Source organism: Amblyomma maculatum, chromosome 8 (genome assembly GCF_055883805.1).
Source record: "Amblyomma maculatum isolate TAMU_Amacu chromosome 8, ASM5588380v1, whole genome shotgun sequence".
Lineage (NCBI taxonomy): Eukaryota > Metazoa > Arthropoda > Arachnida > Ixodida > Ixodidae > Amblyomma > Amblyomma maculatum.
Genome location: NC_139351.1, coordinates 28,490,717 through 28,504,735, shown reverse-complemented (window position 1 = coordinate 28,504,735; position 14,019 = coordinate 28,490,717). Strand labels below are relative to the sequence as shown.

The 14,019-nt window shown below is 51.7% G+C and overlaps 1 protein-coding gene across 1 annotated transcript in view; it reads right to left on the bottom strand.

Moving 5' to 3' along the window:
* LOC146180816 (latrophilin Cirl-like) overlaps positions 1–14,019 on the bottom strand; it is a 301,055-nt gene that overhangs the window by 211,904 nt on the left and 75,132 nt on the right. The window contains exon 3 of the mRNA XM_084576153.1: positions 3,528–3,644. Coding sequence (XP_084432279.1) covers positions 3,528–3,639 — 112 coding nt within the window. The 5' untranslated portion in view covers positions 3,640–3,644. The remainder of the gene's footprint in view (positions 1–3,527; positions 3,645–14,019) is intronic.

Below are 14,019 nucleotides of genomic sequence, written 5' to 3'. Positions count from 1 at the left end.
ACTTCAATGAGATCTATTTGCACCTACAGCCCTTCGTAGCGTCCCAGAACCGTAAACATGTGAACAGCCCTACGCAGTGCACGTTGAGATAACCTTGTTAAGCAATGAAATGGGAAATGGAAGGTGTAACGTTAAGAATAGGAAGCGTGCAGAGCAGGTCAGAGAATAGCTCGAGTTAATGACATTCTAGTAGAAATCAAGAATAAATGGGCATATACTGCGAAGGCAGGATAACCGATGGTCGAAAACGGTAACAAATTGGATACCAGCGGAAGGAAAGCGTAGCAAGGAGCGGCCAAAGGCAAGTGGCCGGATGAGGCTAAGAAGCTGGGTCAAGTGGATTGTTATCAGGATTAAGAGGACCGGGTTAATTGGAAAAATATGGGCCTTAATTTGCCCTGCAGTGGCTATATATAGCCCGGTTGATGATGATGTTACGCAGAAAGCCAATTGGGTACACCCCTGGAGATGAATGAATGCGGTGGTAAAAGCTACAGTTACTATATAGGCAAATCCTGTATAGGTATATATATATATATATATATATATATATATATATATATATATATATATATATATATATATATACCTATACAGGATTTGTATAGGTATAGGTTAGGTATATATATATATATATATATATATATATATATATATATATATATATATATATATATATATATATATATATATATATATATATATATATATATATATATATATATATATATAGGAACTCTAGAAAACGCGTTCTATGGCCGAACTTGAACGCTGCCTGTTTGCATCGTTATCGCCGATGCGCTCGTTCCCCGTGTTTGCCAATGCCAAGCCCCTTGCGGCAGGGCCGAAAAGGGCTAGGAGAAGCAAGCACGGTAAATTTATTCACGTGCGTGAGCCACGCCAAAGCCCGGTTCTGCTCCAATCACGGCCCTTTCACGCCGGACCCGCGCGGACGTTCTCCCCGCTGCACTGATTGTTTCAGCGCGGCTCAGTTTTCCCACGGCAGCGGCTGCGTGGAAAACGCCAGTAAAGCCACGCACTCGTTGCCAAGATCTCGGCCTCACTGCCAGAAAAGGGACACGTGCGAGAGAAAGAGAAAAAGCGAAAAATATAAGCTGGAAAAAGAAGCCGCGGCTTGGGTCGCGGCTCCCCTCAGCCCCGGTGTGCCACACAACACTGAATGGAGAGGCAAGGGGAACTGATGTCTCCGGTTACGCGATCAAACGGCCCGGCGGCTTGGCCGACGGAGTGACAGCCCGTCAAACCGCCCGGCAGGGCGAAGTACCGGATCCCTGCGCCTCCCCGCCTGTCGCTCCCCGGTCATCCGCGGTGTCTCCCCCTAGCTGTTGCTGGCGCCCAGTAACTCGGCACGACGTCTGCCGACTCCAGGGAATAGGGTTACAATTGCGTTCGGCACAGAGCCTCAAACTGAAACGGCGCACTAGACCGGCCTCCGCGGTTCTCTTTGCGCGACATTTCGTCTTCCCCGCGTGACGTGCTAGCTCCATGACATTCGCGACGAAGCGGACCGCCCGAGGAAAGAATCGGAAGGGCTACAAGACTGTACGAGGTGACTGCATCATTGGAAGTGACGTGCTGACACAAAAATAATGGTAAACTGGTGCAGCTACGAAATGACAGGATAAAGTTTTTGCGCCGCGGCAATAAAGAAAAAAATAAGAAGAGCTCAACGTTGCTGAACAGAATATGGAGCGAAAGCATTTGCTGCGGGTGACCGAGCGTTCTTCTTCTTCTTTGCCTCGAGGAGCAGAGGGGTCCACGGGCCACGCGACGAGCGATTAGACCTGGCGTAGTATTGCTACAGTGTACTAGAATTCTAGTACACTGTAGTATTGCTTTCGCAATAAAATAAAGGGAAGAAAGGGGGAGGAAGCGGAAGAAACACATCATGGGACGTTGCGCTCCACCCCATTTTTTTTTCCTTCTAAAACCATGACTGTCTGGCTGTTCATGGCCTTGTGGAGTTGTGGTTGACTTTTCATGCGGAAAACGTGTGCAATTGCCGAAATAAATTGAATTAGAATTTTTTATATTATTACCGTCACTCGAGCCACCGCCCCAATCTCTAGTCGTAAAAGTCAATGGCAAGGAGGCCTGGCAACAAGAGTCTATTTTTACAAATTAACAGAAGGAAGGGGGGGGAGGGGGGGGCGACACTTCACTTCGCCTTTAAGGGTATTACAAAACGGCATTAACGGCTGCTGTCGGTAGCTCCACTAGCGTACACTGGCTAGTTCGTGTGCATTTGCTTCAGAACCATCTTAATCACAAGTCCCCTAAACCTGTGCCTCTCTTATCCCATAAATACTAATTAGAGTACTGTCGTGAATACTTTATAAGAAAGGTCAGCCGACACAGATATGAAGCCTCGCTTTAACCAGGCCGTATACAAAAATGCTTGCGTGTTCTACGAGTAACGTGTGACGGGACGCAAGGGTCCCGGCAGGTTCAACTCCGAACTCGCCCTGTCATGTCGAAAAAGTGTGTTGTTGTTGTGGCTGTAGGAAGAAAAGAAAATGCACGGGCCTGCTACTGGCTCTGTAGCTGAGCCACCTCCGCTGCCTCGTGCAGACAGAAGAGAAAATAGAGAAGAAAGAAAAGGAAGAGGGAGAGAAAGACGCGCGCCGCAACAACAGCCATCGCCCACCACCGAAACGGTGGCGAGTGCTATGACGGTCTACAACAGATAAAAATTATGTGGCAGGCCAGCCCCCGCCACAAGCGGCGGTGACCTACCTGTCCACAGCATTGAGAAGTTGGCGCCTGGAGGCCTGAGTTGGCAGTTCCAACCCGGCCGCATCACGTGCTCTCGTGACGTCATAAAACCCGACGAACAATCACAGCCCAGCCATGTCGCCCTCCAACTACCACGTGACAAACGCGTGTGTTCGTAAGTATAGTGTACTAGAATATATATTCGTGAGTTTCAGCTCGCGACGCCAACGCTGACGCCGGCTTTACTGCAGAACGGGACGCCGACAGCTTAAAAAATCACTGAGGCACTTACCTAAGACCCCTTAAAAGCGATAAGGCGAAAGCCTTTGGGGCTGATTCTTTGGCAGTGTTTATTTAAAACCGCGGCTATAGCACAGTATTTTCCTGCCAGATTCGAGGTGAGCAGCTTCACTCGACGGAGGTGGCGCGCGTTCACTGCGGCGCTTAGTCTTCACAGCTGGCGGCAGAGGGCGTGCGCCACGCGCCCGTCGGTAGATCGTGTTGAAGGCGTCGTTGTTGCGCCCCTACGTTCATGGAGACGGCAGGAACGCTAGACAAGGAGAACTAAGATATGCTTCTGACGTGGCCGGCATGGCGTAGTAGGTTGAGGCGCTCGTCTGGTGATCAGAGGTGTTGGCGCTCGATTCCCAGTGGAGGATGGTTTATTTCTTTCTTAAATGTTAAACAGAACCCCGCCGATATCGCGCGGACATACCTCGCGAACGCACAGATACTGCTAACATTGATGAGTCTGAAGAAAGGAAACGCTTTAAATAAAAGCGGGTACTCACCCCCGCGTCGTGCCAAGGCGGGCGTCGAGAGAAGCAGGATGCAGCCAAGGATAAGGGCCACCCTTCGCGGATGATAGTCCGGCTTCGGCACACCGTGACTGCGCACCGCCATGGTGCCTGCATGGAGAAGAAGAAAGCAGAGCAAGGGTTTAGACAACACGCAAGAACTCTTTTTCAGTACCGAAAGCCAGAACCAAAAAGACCTAGCAGTGCAATATGTTAAACTGAATAATACATGTAACGCTTTGCAAATGCATCAGTCACTTTATCACGTCGGCCAGCGACGGTTCCTTGAAGAAATGGCGTGAAGAAACGGTGTGAGAAACGGTCTGGTTGAAAAGCGAACACTTTTATTGATTGTCCGATTTATTGTCAGCGGGCTGTTGGTCGGATACTAGCATAGAAAGTCTGCAGAGAGATTCATACCCACTAAGCAGTCACACAGGACACACGATGTCAGCAGTCGCTATCACGGTGTGGCGCAGCTGACACGTGCGGCCGTCACCACCGAGACACTTAAAATGAGCAGCGCACCCTAAATGCCTACGTCACGACTATGGGATGGGCGTTGAAAGGTTGCAAATGAAACCGCGGGTATAGAAGTGGCGAAGGGCACTGCGGGACTTAGCCGATATTCATCCGTGCTACATCATTTACCAACTATTCGCGGCTCATCCCTTAGCTGTCACGTAGGAGGTAGGCGTGACGTAGGAGTTCGCGTATGCGGTCAAGCCCACTATCCCAAGCTGATTGATCCTTCCAAAATTTTTAATGCACTCTACTGACGCTCACCCTTTATAGAAAGGCATCATGCTGTCAGCTTATTAAAACTGAAAAGTGCTATGTGGGGAACCATGCTCGCGCTATTTTCAACAACTTCTATTAAATACTAAACCTTTTGACTTAAAAAATCACTGATGTCAGTAAAGCAATTAAACCAACACAAGGAGCACCTGACACGTGATTTCAACGCCTTATGTGGTTTCGTCGCGAGCAGGCATCTGTGGCGGTGACCCATAAGGGGCCATATCAATCTGAGGCCGCGGCCGACCTTACGTAACGTTAGGCCGTTCTCTTCCGCAAGAGAACGCTTGCTTTTGTCTGCCCAGTATGCTTTGCCACACCCAACGTTTTCACTTCGCCAAATACATCGTGTAAACAGCGCGTCCACGCGCGCACAAGAAAAAGACAAACTGGGATCCGAACGTCGCTGTCTCATAAATCGCTGCCATCCGGAGCCCCAGAAGAGGGCTTCTTGTGTGCGGCGGCAAAGGGGGGAAAAGGGAGCGGGGAGTTTCCAAAGGTCACGCGAGGTCGGCGAAGGAATCCAGCACGCATGCCTCGGTGATAAATTGAAAAACAAGCCGGGCCGTTCATCATGCCGCTCGCAATGGCATACGTTATGTACGCACTCTGTCCGCGCAGCGTGTGATGCTCGTGGGCGAAGTCTGCGGCCCAACGCACGTGCTTACTTGCGAAGCAGAGTCACAGGCTGGGCATAAATTTCAGGATTCGCCGGTGCGGCAGCATTTATAACCCGTGCCATTAAAGCCACACCGAGCAGGGGTGCTGAGAGGCCCGTCCAGGAAAGCGATACGCTTCCAAGAAACTAGGCACTCCGGAAGGAGCTTGCTAGGGTTTCGCGGGGGCGCTTGAAGCTGCTTAATAGACATTTACAGTGCGCTACGTCTTCAGCCCTACTTCCTGAGCACGCTCTTTTCACCGTGTCAGCCAGAATCTTGACAGCTCAATCAGAATTAGACTTGTTCATTATGGTTGCACAAAGACCTGCAGGGAGACCTCTCGCGAGGTACGGTTGTTGAGTCTAGTTACGAGCGGTTCCATCTTCCCAAGGTCATTCAAAGCCTTCTGCCGATGTGATCCTCTCGCGCGTCAGTGGAGAGCTTGTAACTGGGCGACGAGTGGCTTCGCACAAAGGTGCTGCGTCCTCGGTCATGGCGGGTTCGCCCGACGCCGAGTTACGATACACGATGATGTCTGACAGACTCCTCGAAAAGGGGGGGGGGGGGGGGGGGGGGGGGAGTGAATGAAAAACGTTTATTTTATGATATGGGGATTACGAATGAAAAACGTTTATTTTATGATATGGGGATTACACGTTGTGGGACCCACAGTAAAAATTTGCACTCTTCATGTGTGTGTGCGTGTGTGTGTTTGTGTGTGTGTGAGAGAGAGAAAGGGGGGGGGGACTCAGTGATAAGTGGGCGAGTGACTGAGCGGGTGCAAGATTGACTGAGTGAGTGAGGTGGAAACTAGACCTTATTGCCTCTTTATTTTAAAAATCGTTGTAGCGCAACACACGCCAAGTACAGAGAACGAGAGTGCACACGCTTCCCAAGTATGTGACCCAAGTTTTGTTGTTTTTTTCTTACAAGTGATGTGTACATTTCTAGTAAGGTTTTCTGGCATGCACACGACTACATGACAAACAAACCGAACACTTCGGTATTTACGACGAAACTTTTCGATGGCACCCACCTACTAACCTGAAACTTCTACTCTAAGAAAACACTAGTCAGCCCAAAACTCGAATATGTATCGTCAGTATGGGACCCACATCTAAACTCGCAAACTGTAAAGAATGAATTCAAAGTCGTGCTCTGTTTCATTCTTTCTAATTATATTCTAACTGTAAGTGTAACTCTAATGATGTCAAACCAAAACTAGCCTAATATTTCAGTAAGTCACCGAATTTTGCGTATATGTTTTTTCCACAAGATCTTTCATTCTAATCCTGCTCTGAGGGATCGATTCACTCGTTGTGCCGCCATCATATACCTTTCATCCCGCAATTAAGACCAGCAGCTGAATGTTCACGTGCCCAGTTGTCGCACCAACTTGCACTTCGGTTCATCCATCCCGAAGACACAAGGAATGGAACTATACGTCCGCCTTCATTACAAATGACGAATAATTTAAAATTGCTGTTGATGACTATATTTCATAACAATCCTGCTTTAGCAGTTCATGATGTAGTATTTTTACTATCTCCTCTCTAATGATTCAGCTCTGACAGTAAATAAACAAATGGTGAAACTCACATTTATGTTGCCACAGGTCCCAAAAGTAACCAATTTGCGCAAAGTATACCAAGCCTGGCAACCCATAGCGAGGCACTGATCACGGGCGGTTTCTGATGACGGTGCGACAGGGGCGATTACAACGAAGGAACCCGAAAACAACAGGACAGGCGCCGTTCGGTTTTCGTGTTCATTCCTCGATCTTGTCCCTCTCGCGCCGACCTTAGAATCAAAATCAAACTCAGCTACGAACCAACTAGACCGAACCAAAGTAATCCGAGTTACGGGCGCGCGGCGACCATTAATTAAGTTTGCGAGAAAATATCACTTATCTCACTGGCGAATGAATAAGTGGAATGAGCGAGAAGGTGAGCGGGTAAGGTGTGAGGGCGATTGGGTAGAGGTGTTTGGATGATTCGGTCTAGCATGTGAAACTCCCAGGCACAGAAAACAAAAACTGCACACAGAGCCACTCAGCAAAGCGACCCTGCTTCGGCACGCCGCATACAGACACCACACTTCACACGAACCTTTGCGAGTGCTCTATCCAGCCGCTAGTTCTCAAAGGCAGCAGGCGGCCTATGTACAACCCCGTACTCCTGGGGTCTTTGAGGTATTGGAAATAAATAAATAAATATCTCTAGACAAGCAGTATACTTCGATATAGAGTACCAGAGAAATTATTCCCACTCGGACGGGATACAAATGCAATATAGCGCTTAGTTTTCCTCGTTGCAAACTCGACCGTCGCTTCTTTTTGAGCGGGCCGGGGACACCGTCGAGCGACCGCTGGGAGACGACAACGGCACGTGAGAAAACGCAGCTGCGAAAACATGATCGGCCAAACTCGATCCTGGTTTCGGGCTCCGCGCGAAGAGAGCAAGCCGGCAAAAAAAAAAAAAAAGAGGAAAAGAGTCCGTGTATTTCTGTCGTTACAGAATAGGTCCACACCATGCGGGAAGCGCGCTCAGCTCACAACTCCGCCCCTACCAAGCGAAATTCCATTTCGTCGTCTGGAACCCATCTCTCCTTTTCTCTCTTTCTCAGCCGGCGGTTCCAGGTCGCCGAAAAGCAACAGCATCACGGCGTGCACGGAGCGGCCAGAGGCCTCGACATATGACGGGGAAGTGTACGATCATCGAACGCGCGTTCCCCCTCCTCTAGGTCTGCAGCTCTATGGCGTCCAGTCAGTGGGAGGTCGCATTGCTCAGCATCCACCAAGATGAGCAAGTCCTGACCGTGACAATAACAAGTCCCTGGGAGCCACGGGCTCATGCTCGTTGCCTACGGGCTATTCTATTAGCACGTCTTGCGCTATTAATGCGATAGGGGTATAATAATAATAATTGGTTCACAGGAAGGGAAAGGCGCAGTATCTGTCACACTTGTTTCTGTGGACACCTGAACCGCGCCGTAAGGGAAGGGAAGAAAGTGGGAATGTAAGTGGAAAGAGAGAAAAGGGAGCCGTAGTGGAGGGCTACGGTGTAATTTTGACCACTTGGGGATCTTTAACGTGCGCTGACATCGCACAGCACACGGACGCCTCTTCGTTTCGTCTCCATCGAAACGCAGCCGCCGAGGTCGGGAACGTTCGACAGGGGTAGGAATTCTTTTCAGCTGACAATTCGTCGCAGCCGGCGTTGGCGCGAGGAGGAAATCAGGATTGGCCACAGGTTTAATTGGCACATTAGACGAAACGGTGAAAGTAAATGTAACTGAATTTCGCTGTAAGTTTATGGAAGGTGAGATAAGAATTGGACTTTGTGGGGATTCACAATCCCCTTCCTCCATTGTAACGCCCGCGCGTAATTAACACGCGTGATTACGCGCGCTGGCAGAGAGGTTGGCGGAGGAGAGGGCATGCTGGCCACCCCCCGCCGCCTCCCGGGACTGCGGCGACGCTGCCGCGGGCTTCCCTCTTTCCTGCCGGCGTAACCGGGAGACCTCCTCTCCCGTTCCGTGTCGAGGAGCGCGACTGTAGCAACTCGCTCGGGGTTCTTCGGCGAATGGGCGCGCACGCGCGCGGTTCATGATTTCCGCCGAGGAGACCACCGCCGTCACCGAGAATCGCACACTGACCGTAGGCACCGCAACGGGATGTGAGCGAGAAGCTGTGTCAGGTGAGCAGACACTTCCTCTCACCTACTTGACGCGCTTCCCTATTAGATGGTTATTATTTCACCCCCGTACGCGGCTTTCGCTCGCTACACGGTGGTTGTTCTTAATTGCTATTCTCTTGCCGTGTACTCGAGCAGTGTAATAAACTCTTGTTCGAGTACGCAACTCGTGTTTGTCCCCTCTGGCCCGAACCCGCCGCAGTGGCGATTTCTCGCACCGCGGGTTGGGGGTCACAGCTCTGTCTGCTAGGGCTGGCACGTCGGGGCTAGAAGGCGACTGTAGCGTCTAGTCCCCCCCGTGGCGCTTCATTCTCTTACGAGAAGTAACTCCCCCATATTTTGGCGCCCGAACGTGGGGCCAGAGGTGTGACAAATCGAGTGTCTGTGTGTGTACGACGCCACACATAGACTAGCCATGGCAGTGAGCAGGACTGACTTTTCAGTATCTTCTAATACTGCAGTGGTGATTGCACAACGGCAAGCAAGCAAAACCACCTTAACTGTTATTATTGCGAGAGATCAGGAGCTGACGCTAGCCACTGTGATCTTGTAATTTTCTGCGAGGGCAGGATGTCATCTCACACGACTCCACCGCTCTGTAGCAGGGTGACGCGCGGACGCTGGTGTCATGGGCATTCTCTCGTAGTGTTTTGACTTACCATGCTCTACGGGAGAACTGGAAACGTTGTTGCGCATGTACTTTTGCACGCGCACGTTGAAGGCATGAGAAGTGTTATTACTATCCTTTCTGCCGCGCCCGTTAGCCAGTTCGTCGCGATGGCTCGCAGCCTCAGAGAAGGGCCGGCCTACCCGGCTTCTCTGAGTTTAAGTGCTGACCATTTTAATTCCATCAGAGCAGTGGGAAGCCTAGTCAGCCTTAAGGGAGCTTTAGGAACGCGGTAGGATCCTGTTTTTTCTTTTATTTTGTCGACCAGTGTTCGACGGGCTCCGGGAGCCGAGCGGCGCGGCCGCGGCGCACATAAGGGCACGCTGGTATTGCTGCCTGTGCGGGCGCTACACAGCTTGTATTGCTGTGAGCGCGTTGGATCCCTGCCGTCAGTACTACAGCACCTTGCGCAATCCTTTCCCCACGCGAAGGATACACTGAGTCCTTCGAGGTTGGTCACGCAACGCTGATACGAGCTATATCGCACATGTGCATCGCTGAGCATGCGAACGGCCCTAAGACTTTTCTTCAAGTTGTGTCATTTCGCTGCCTAGTGATGTGCATGGTGACGTTGTCGAATGGGTAGAACTTCCTCTATAAGTTCGCAACAACGCCACGGTTGCCGCGTTGGGCACACGCCGACGCGCGACAGAGCTGCAAGCAAAGATGGCGGAGCTAGACTTTCACAAAGCGCACCGCAATCCGAGCCCCGCTGTGTGGCCCGAGGAGGACGCACTCCCCCACCAGCAGGCAGCTGCAGCGAGAGGCAAGGCTTGGGATTTCGAGCATCGCGCCTCGTTACGACTTGCGCCCACAGCAGACGTACTCTGACCAATGCGCAGGGAGTAATTTCTTGTGCTGAATATAGATGGGACGCTCTGTTAATATTCAGCGCATTTTGCTTCCAGAGCAAGCACGCGCTTTCTCTTGGAAAAGATCGAGCGGGGGTAGATTTGAAAAAGAAAAAAAAATGTAACTAGGGTAAAGACAGCATTGCAGCCAGCAAGGAGGGGAGCCGGCGGAGGCCACGACGACCGTTGCAGCATCGAGGAGCAGGCCGTCAAAGGAGTGGCGTTCCCGCACCCAGAGCCTGCTGTCACCGTCAACCGGGCCAAGACGGACGGTTTCCGGTCGGCTACGGAGCGAGCCAGTCGGAGTTCGTGGAACGGGCCCCTGCGTCTAGCACGACGAAAGCTGCAGCAAAGAGCCCGCCTTGGCGCCGTTCGGTGCTCGCGGCCGTGACTTCACCAGCGGGAGCAGCTTGGCGCCCCGCTGCCCTCGCCACCGGCGGCGTCAACGACGGAGGGAAAAGAGGCCGGCCGGGAGCGAGCGGACGACCCGCTGAGGGGGGCCTGCAGCATGCTACGCAACGCGAAGACGCAGTTCCTAACCGTTCCCCGGCAGGCTGCCCTGGCTGACCGACGATGAATGCAGTAGCAGGCCTGCAGCCATCGACACTTCCAAGCCTGGCCGAGTGACGGTGAAGAAGCGGGACCTGCGGCCGCCGCACGTGTGCCCCCAGCTCCAAGGTCGTCTCCTGTGGTCGTCGGCCTTGCCTCCCCCTCCGACACCCGTGGCTGTGAGCTGTCTGCAACTTTTTGTATATTGGCACTTTTCTTTGGGTTTAAATGGTTTTCTTTTGGTTTAAAAGTTAAACGGCGTTTAGCCGGCCCCCTCGATATATCCCTCGGTGAACGTGACTACTTTTAGCCGTACGGCGGTTTTAAGGAGGGGGGGATGTGGGGATTCACAATCCCCTTCCTCCATTGTAACGCCCGCGCGTAATTAACACGCGTGATTACGCGCGCTGGCAGAGAGGTTGGCGGAGGAGAGGGCATGCTGGCCACCCCCCGCCGCCTCCCGGGACTGCGGCGACGCTGCCGCGGGCTTCCCTCTTTCCTGCCGGCGTAACCGGGAGACCTCCTCTCCCGTTCCGTGTCGAGGAGCGCGACTGTAGCAACTCGCTCGGGGTTCTTCGGCGAATGGGCGCGCACGCGCGCGGTTCATGATTTCCGCCGAGGAGACCACCGCCGTCACCGAGAATCGCACACTGACCGTAGGCACCGCAACGGGATGTGAGCGAGAAGCTGTGTCAGGTGAGCAGACACTTCCTCTCACCTACTTGACGCGCTTCCCTATTAGATGGTTATTATTTCACCCCCGTACGCGGCTTTCGCTCGCTACACGGTGGTTGTTCTTAATTGCTATTCTCTTGCCGTGTACTCGAGCAGTGTAATAAACTCTTGTTCGAGTACGCAACTCGTGTTTGTCCCCTCTGGCCCGAACCCGCCGCAGTGGCGATTTCTCGCACCGCGGGTTGGGGGTCACAGCTCTGTCTGCTAGGGCTGGCACGTCGGGGCTAGAAGGCGACTGTAGCGTCTAGTCCCCCCCGTGGCGCTTTCTCCTCTTACGAGAATTGAACACCCCCATAACTTCGAACCCTAGGATCCGGAGTCAGTCACGCTGCCCATCGGCCTCGAAGGCACGCTTGTACGGTTTGAGCCTCCATGTCGGGTGGACCTACACATGATGTGGTAACTTATGAATGTGTGCTGATAAGTGTATGTGAGATAAGGAATTGAATGAAACAACTATGCGGTCCAATAGAAAAGGACGGTGTTACCCATCCGCTTAGACGACGGCTTGGAACTCTTGGACAGGCTATATTACAAGGAGTGCTCGCATCTTTCTCTCTCTGGCACCAACCAGATATACTACCGCTGGAGTGTCTGGAAGCCACATCTGGCAAGCAAGCAACAAAATATGCAACAGCGGAAATATGAACCAAGGTCTCCAATCCTCTCTGGCATGCTTAAATAAAGTGAGCTAAAACAGCGTGTAGTTTGTAAACGCGGCGCGAACTATAGCGCGTTATGTGGGTGAGTGTATACGTGAACGAAGATATCGGGAAGGGAGGCGGCCAGAGAGAAGCCATGCATAACGATATCTCGTCGTGCCTTCAAAAGAGCAAGTTAAGCGCCCCAAAAACATCTGTGCCATTTGCACCGAAAGTGAGGACGCAACGCAACACTTCAACTGCAGAAAAGTGAACATCTTAAAAGAGAGAGAGAAGGGGGAAAGGGCAATCTTGTTACGGGACAGAAATAAGCATCGAGACGCCAAGGTCCCCAAGGCCAACTGCTGGTCCGTCAGCTGATCAGAGGTTATCAGTAGTCACTGCAGAGTCTCAGAGAAGTTAAAATAATGGAGATGGGGAGGGGGGGGGGGGGGCAGTGCTGATAGCAATTGGGGCGGGAGAAGCGCCCCATCTTCCGTGAAATACATTGAACTGCTTCCTGTTTATGGCTGCTTGTGTTACTTGCTGATGGATCCCTTTACATCCAACGACTCTCGTGGGAAACAGTAAGACATAGTCAATCGTGTTTCTCCATGTACACAACTCGGCGGGACTTATTAATGCGCTCTAGCCGGACGTCAGAAAACAAGCGGCCTCAATTTGAAAATGCAACGCATTTTGTGCGGAGCGATATACCCACGCGTGGCTACGATTCGGCCTTTTAATTGCTGTCGACAGCGCTACCACGGGTTTGCAGCTCCCTCTGCCGCACTTAAGAGAAGACTAATGGAACTGAAGCATTCCAACATCTGTTAGCAGCAACAAAAAACTAGTCATCCGCTGTGTGAAAAAAAAAAAAAAAAAAAAAAAGAAAGTTGCCTATCACCGTTGTTACTAGTGGCCTCATTTCGCGCTGGTTATTAGACGCGTCGTCTGCTCGCAGCATGTTCAACCTGGAGCAGTCGACACGAAATCCACTCCAGCCGTCGCCTGCACAAAAGACGGCTGCGTCGCCGGGAACCAGAGGCGGCAAATCCGGCCTAATCCCCGAGCCGTTCACCGGCTCTATTAGGCCGGATCAAGTGCGAGCGGGAAACTCCTAGTACGTGCCGACAGTGGCGCGCCAGAGCCAAGCACGACGCACAAAACGAAGCGCCACGAGTCCCGGCGCACACGTGACGCGTGTACGTCGTGCAGACAAAAAACAAGCCGTGAAAATTAACCGTCAGTGACGTGTTTCTTTCGCTTTGCGCAAGCATTTGCGGCGGAGTTCGATTTGAAGTCTCTCAAAGCGCCTCGAAAATGCCGAACGAGAATAAAAAGATCATGGTGAAGCCAACGCATGTCTCGTCAGAATCGATTGATTCATGCGGTTTAACGTCCCAAAGCGACTCACGCTATGAGAGACGCCGTAGTGGAGGACTCCGGAAATTTCGACCACCTGATGAGATTATTTAGCATGCACTGACATCGCACAGCACACGGGCGCCCATAGCATTTCCGCCACCATCAAAGACTTGCCATGGCCGCGGCCGGGATCCGATCCCGTATCCTTGGGCACAGCAGTCAAGCGCCCTAACAACTGTACTACCGCGGCAGGGCACTTCCTGCGAACGCCAATGTTTTATCGAGAACAGAAAAGGGTTAAAGAAGCTGGCTAAGTTAGGTCAGCGTACAGAGTAACGGATGCTATACAGCTACTGGGGGAAACCCTTTTTCTGGCTGCCCGGAAACTTTTTACCTTTATAAAGCAATGCCACAGAGCAACTGGACGAGGCAAAAAGAAAACGTTAAACAGGGCACCCCTGACGCCTGTACGCTAAACATGAGGATTGCGAAACAAGTTGGATCTCAGATGAAAGGAACAGAA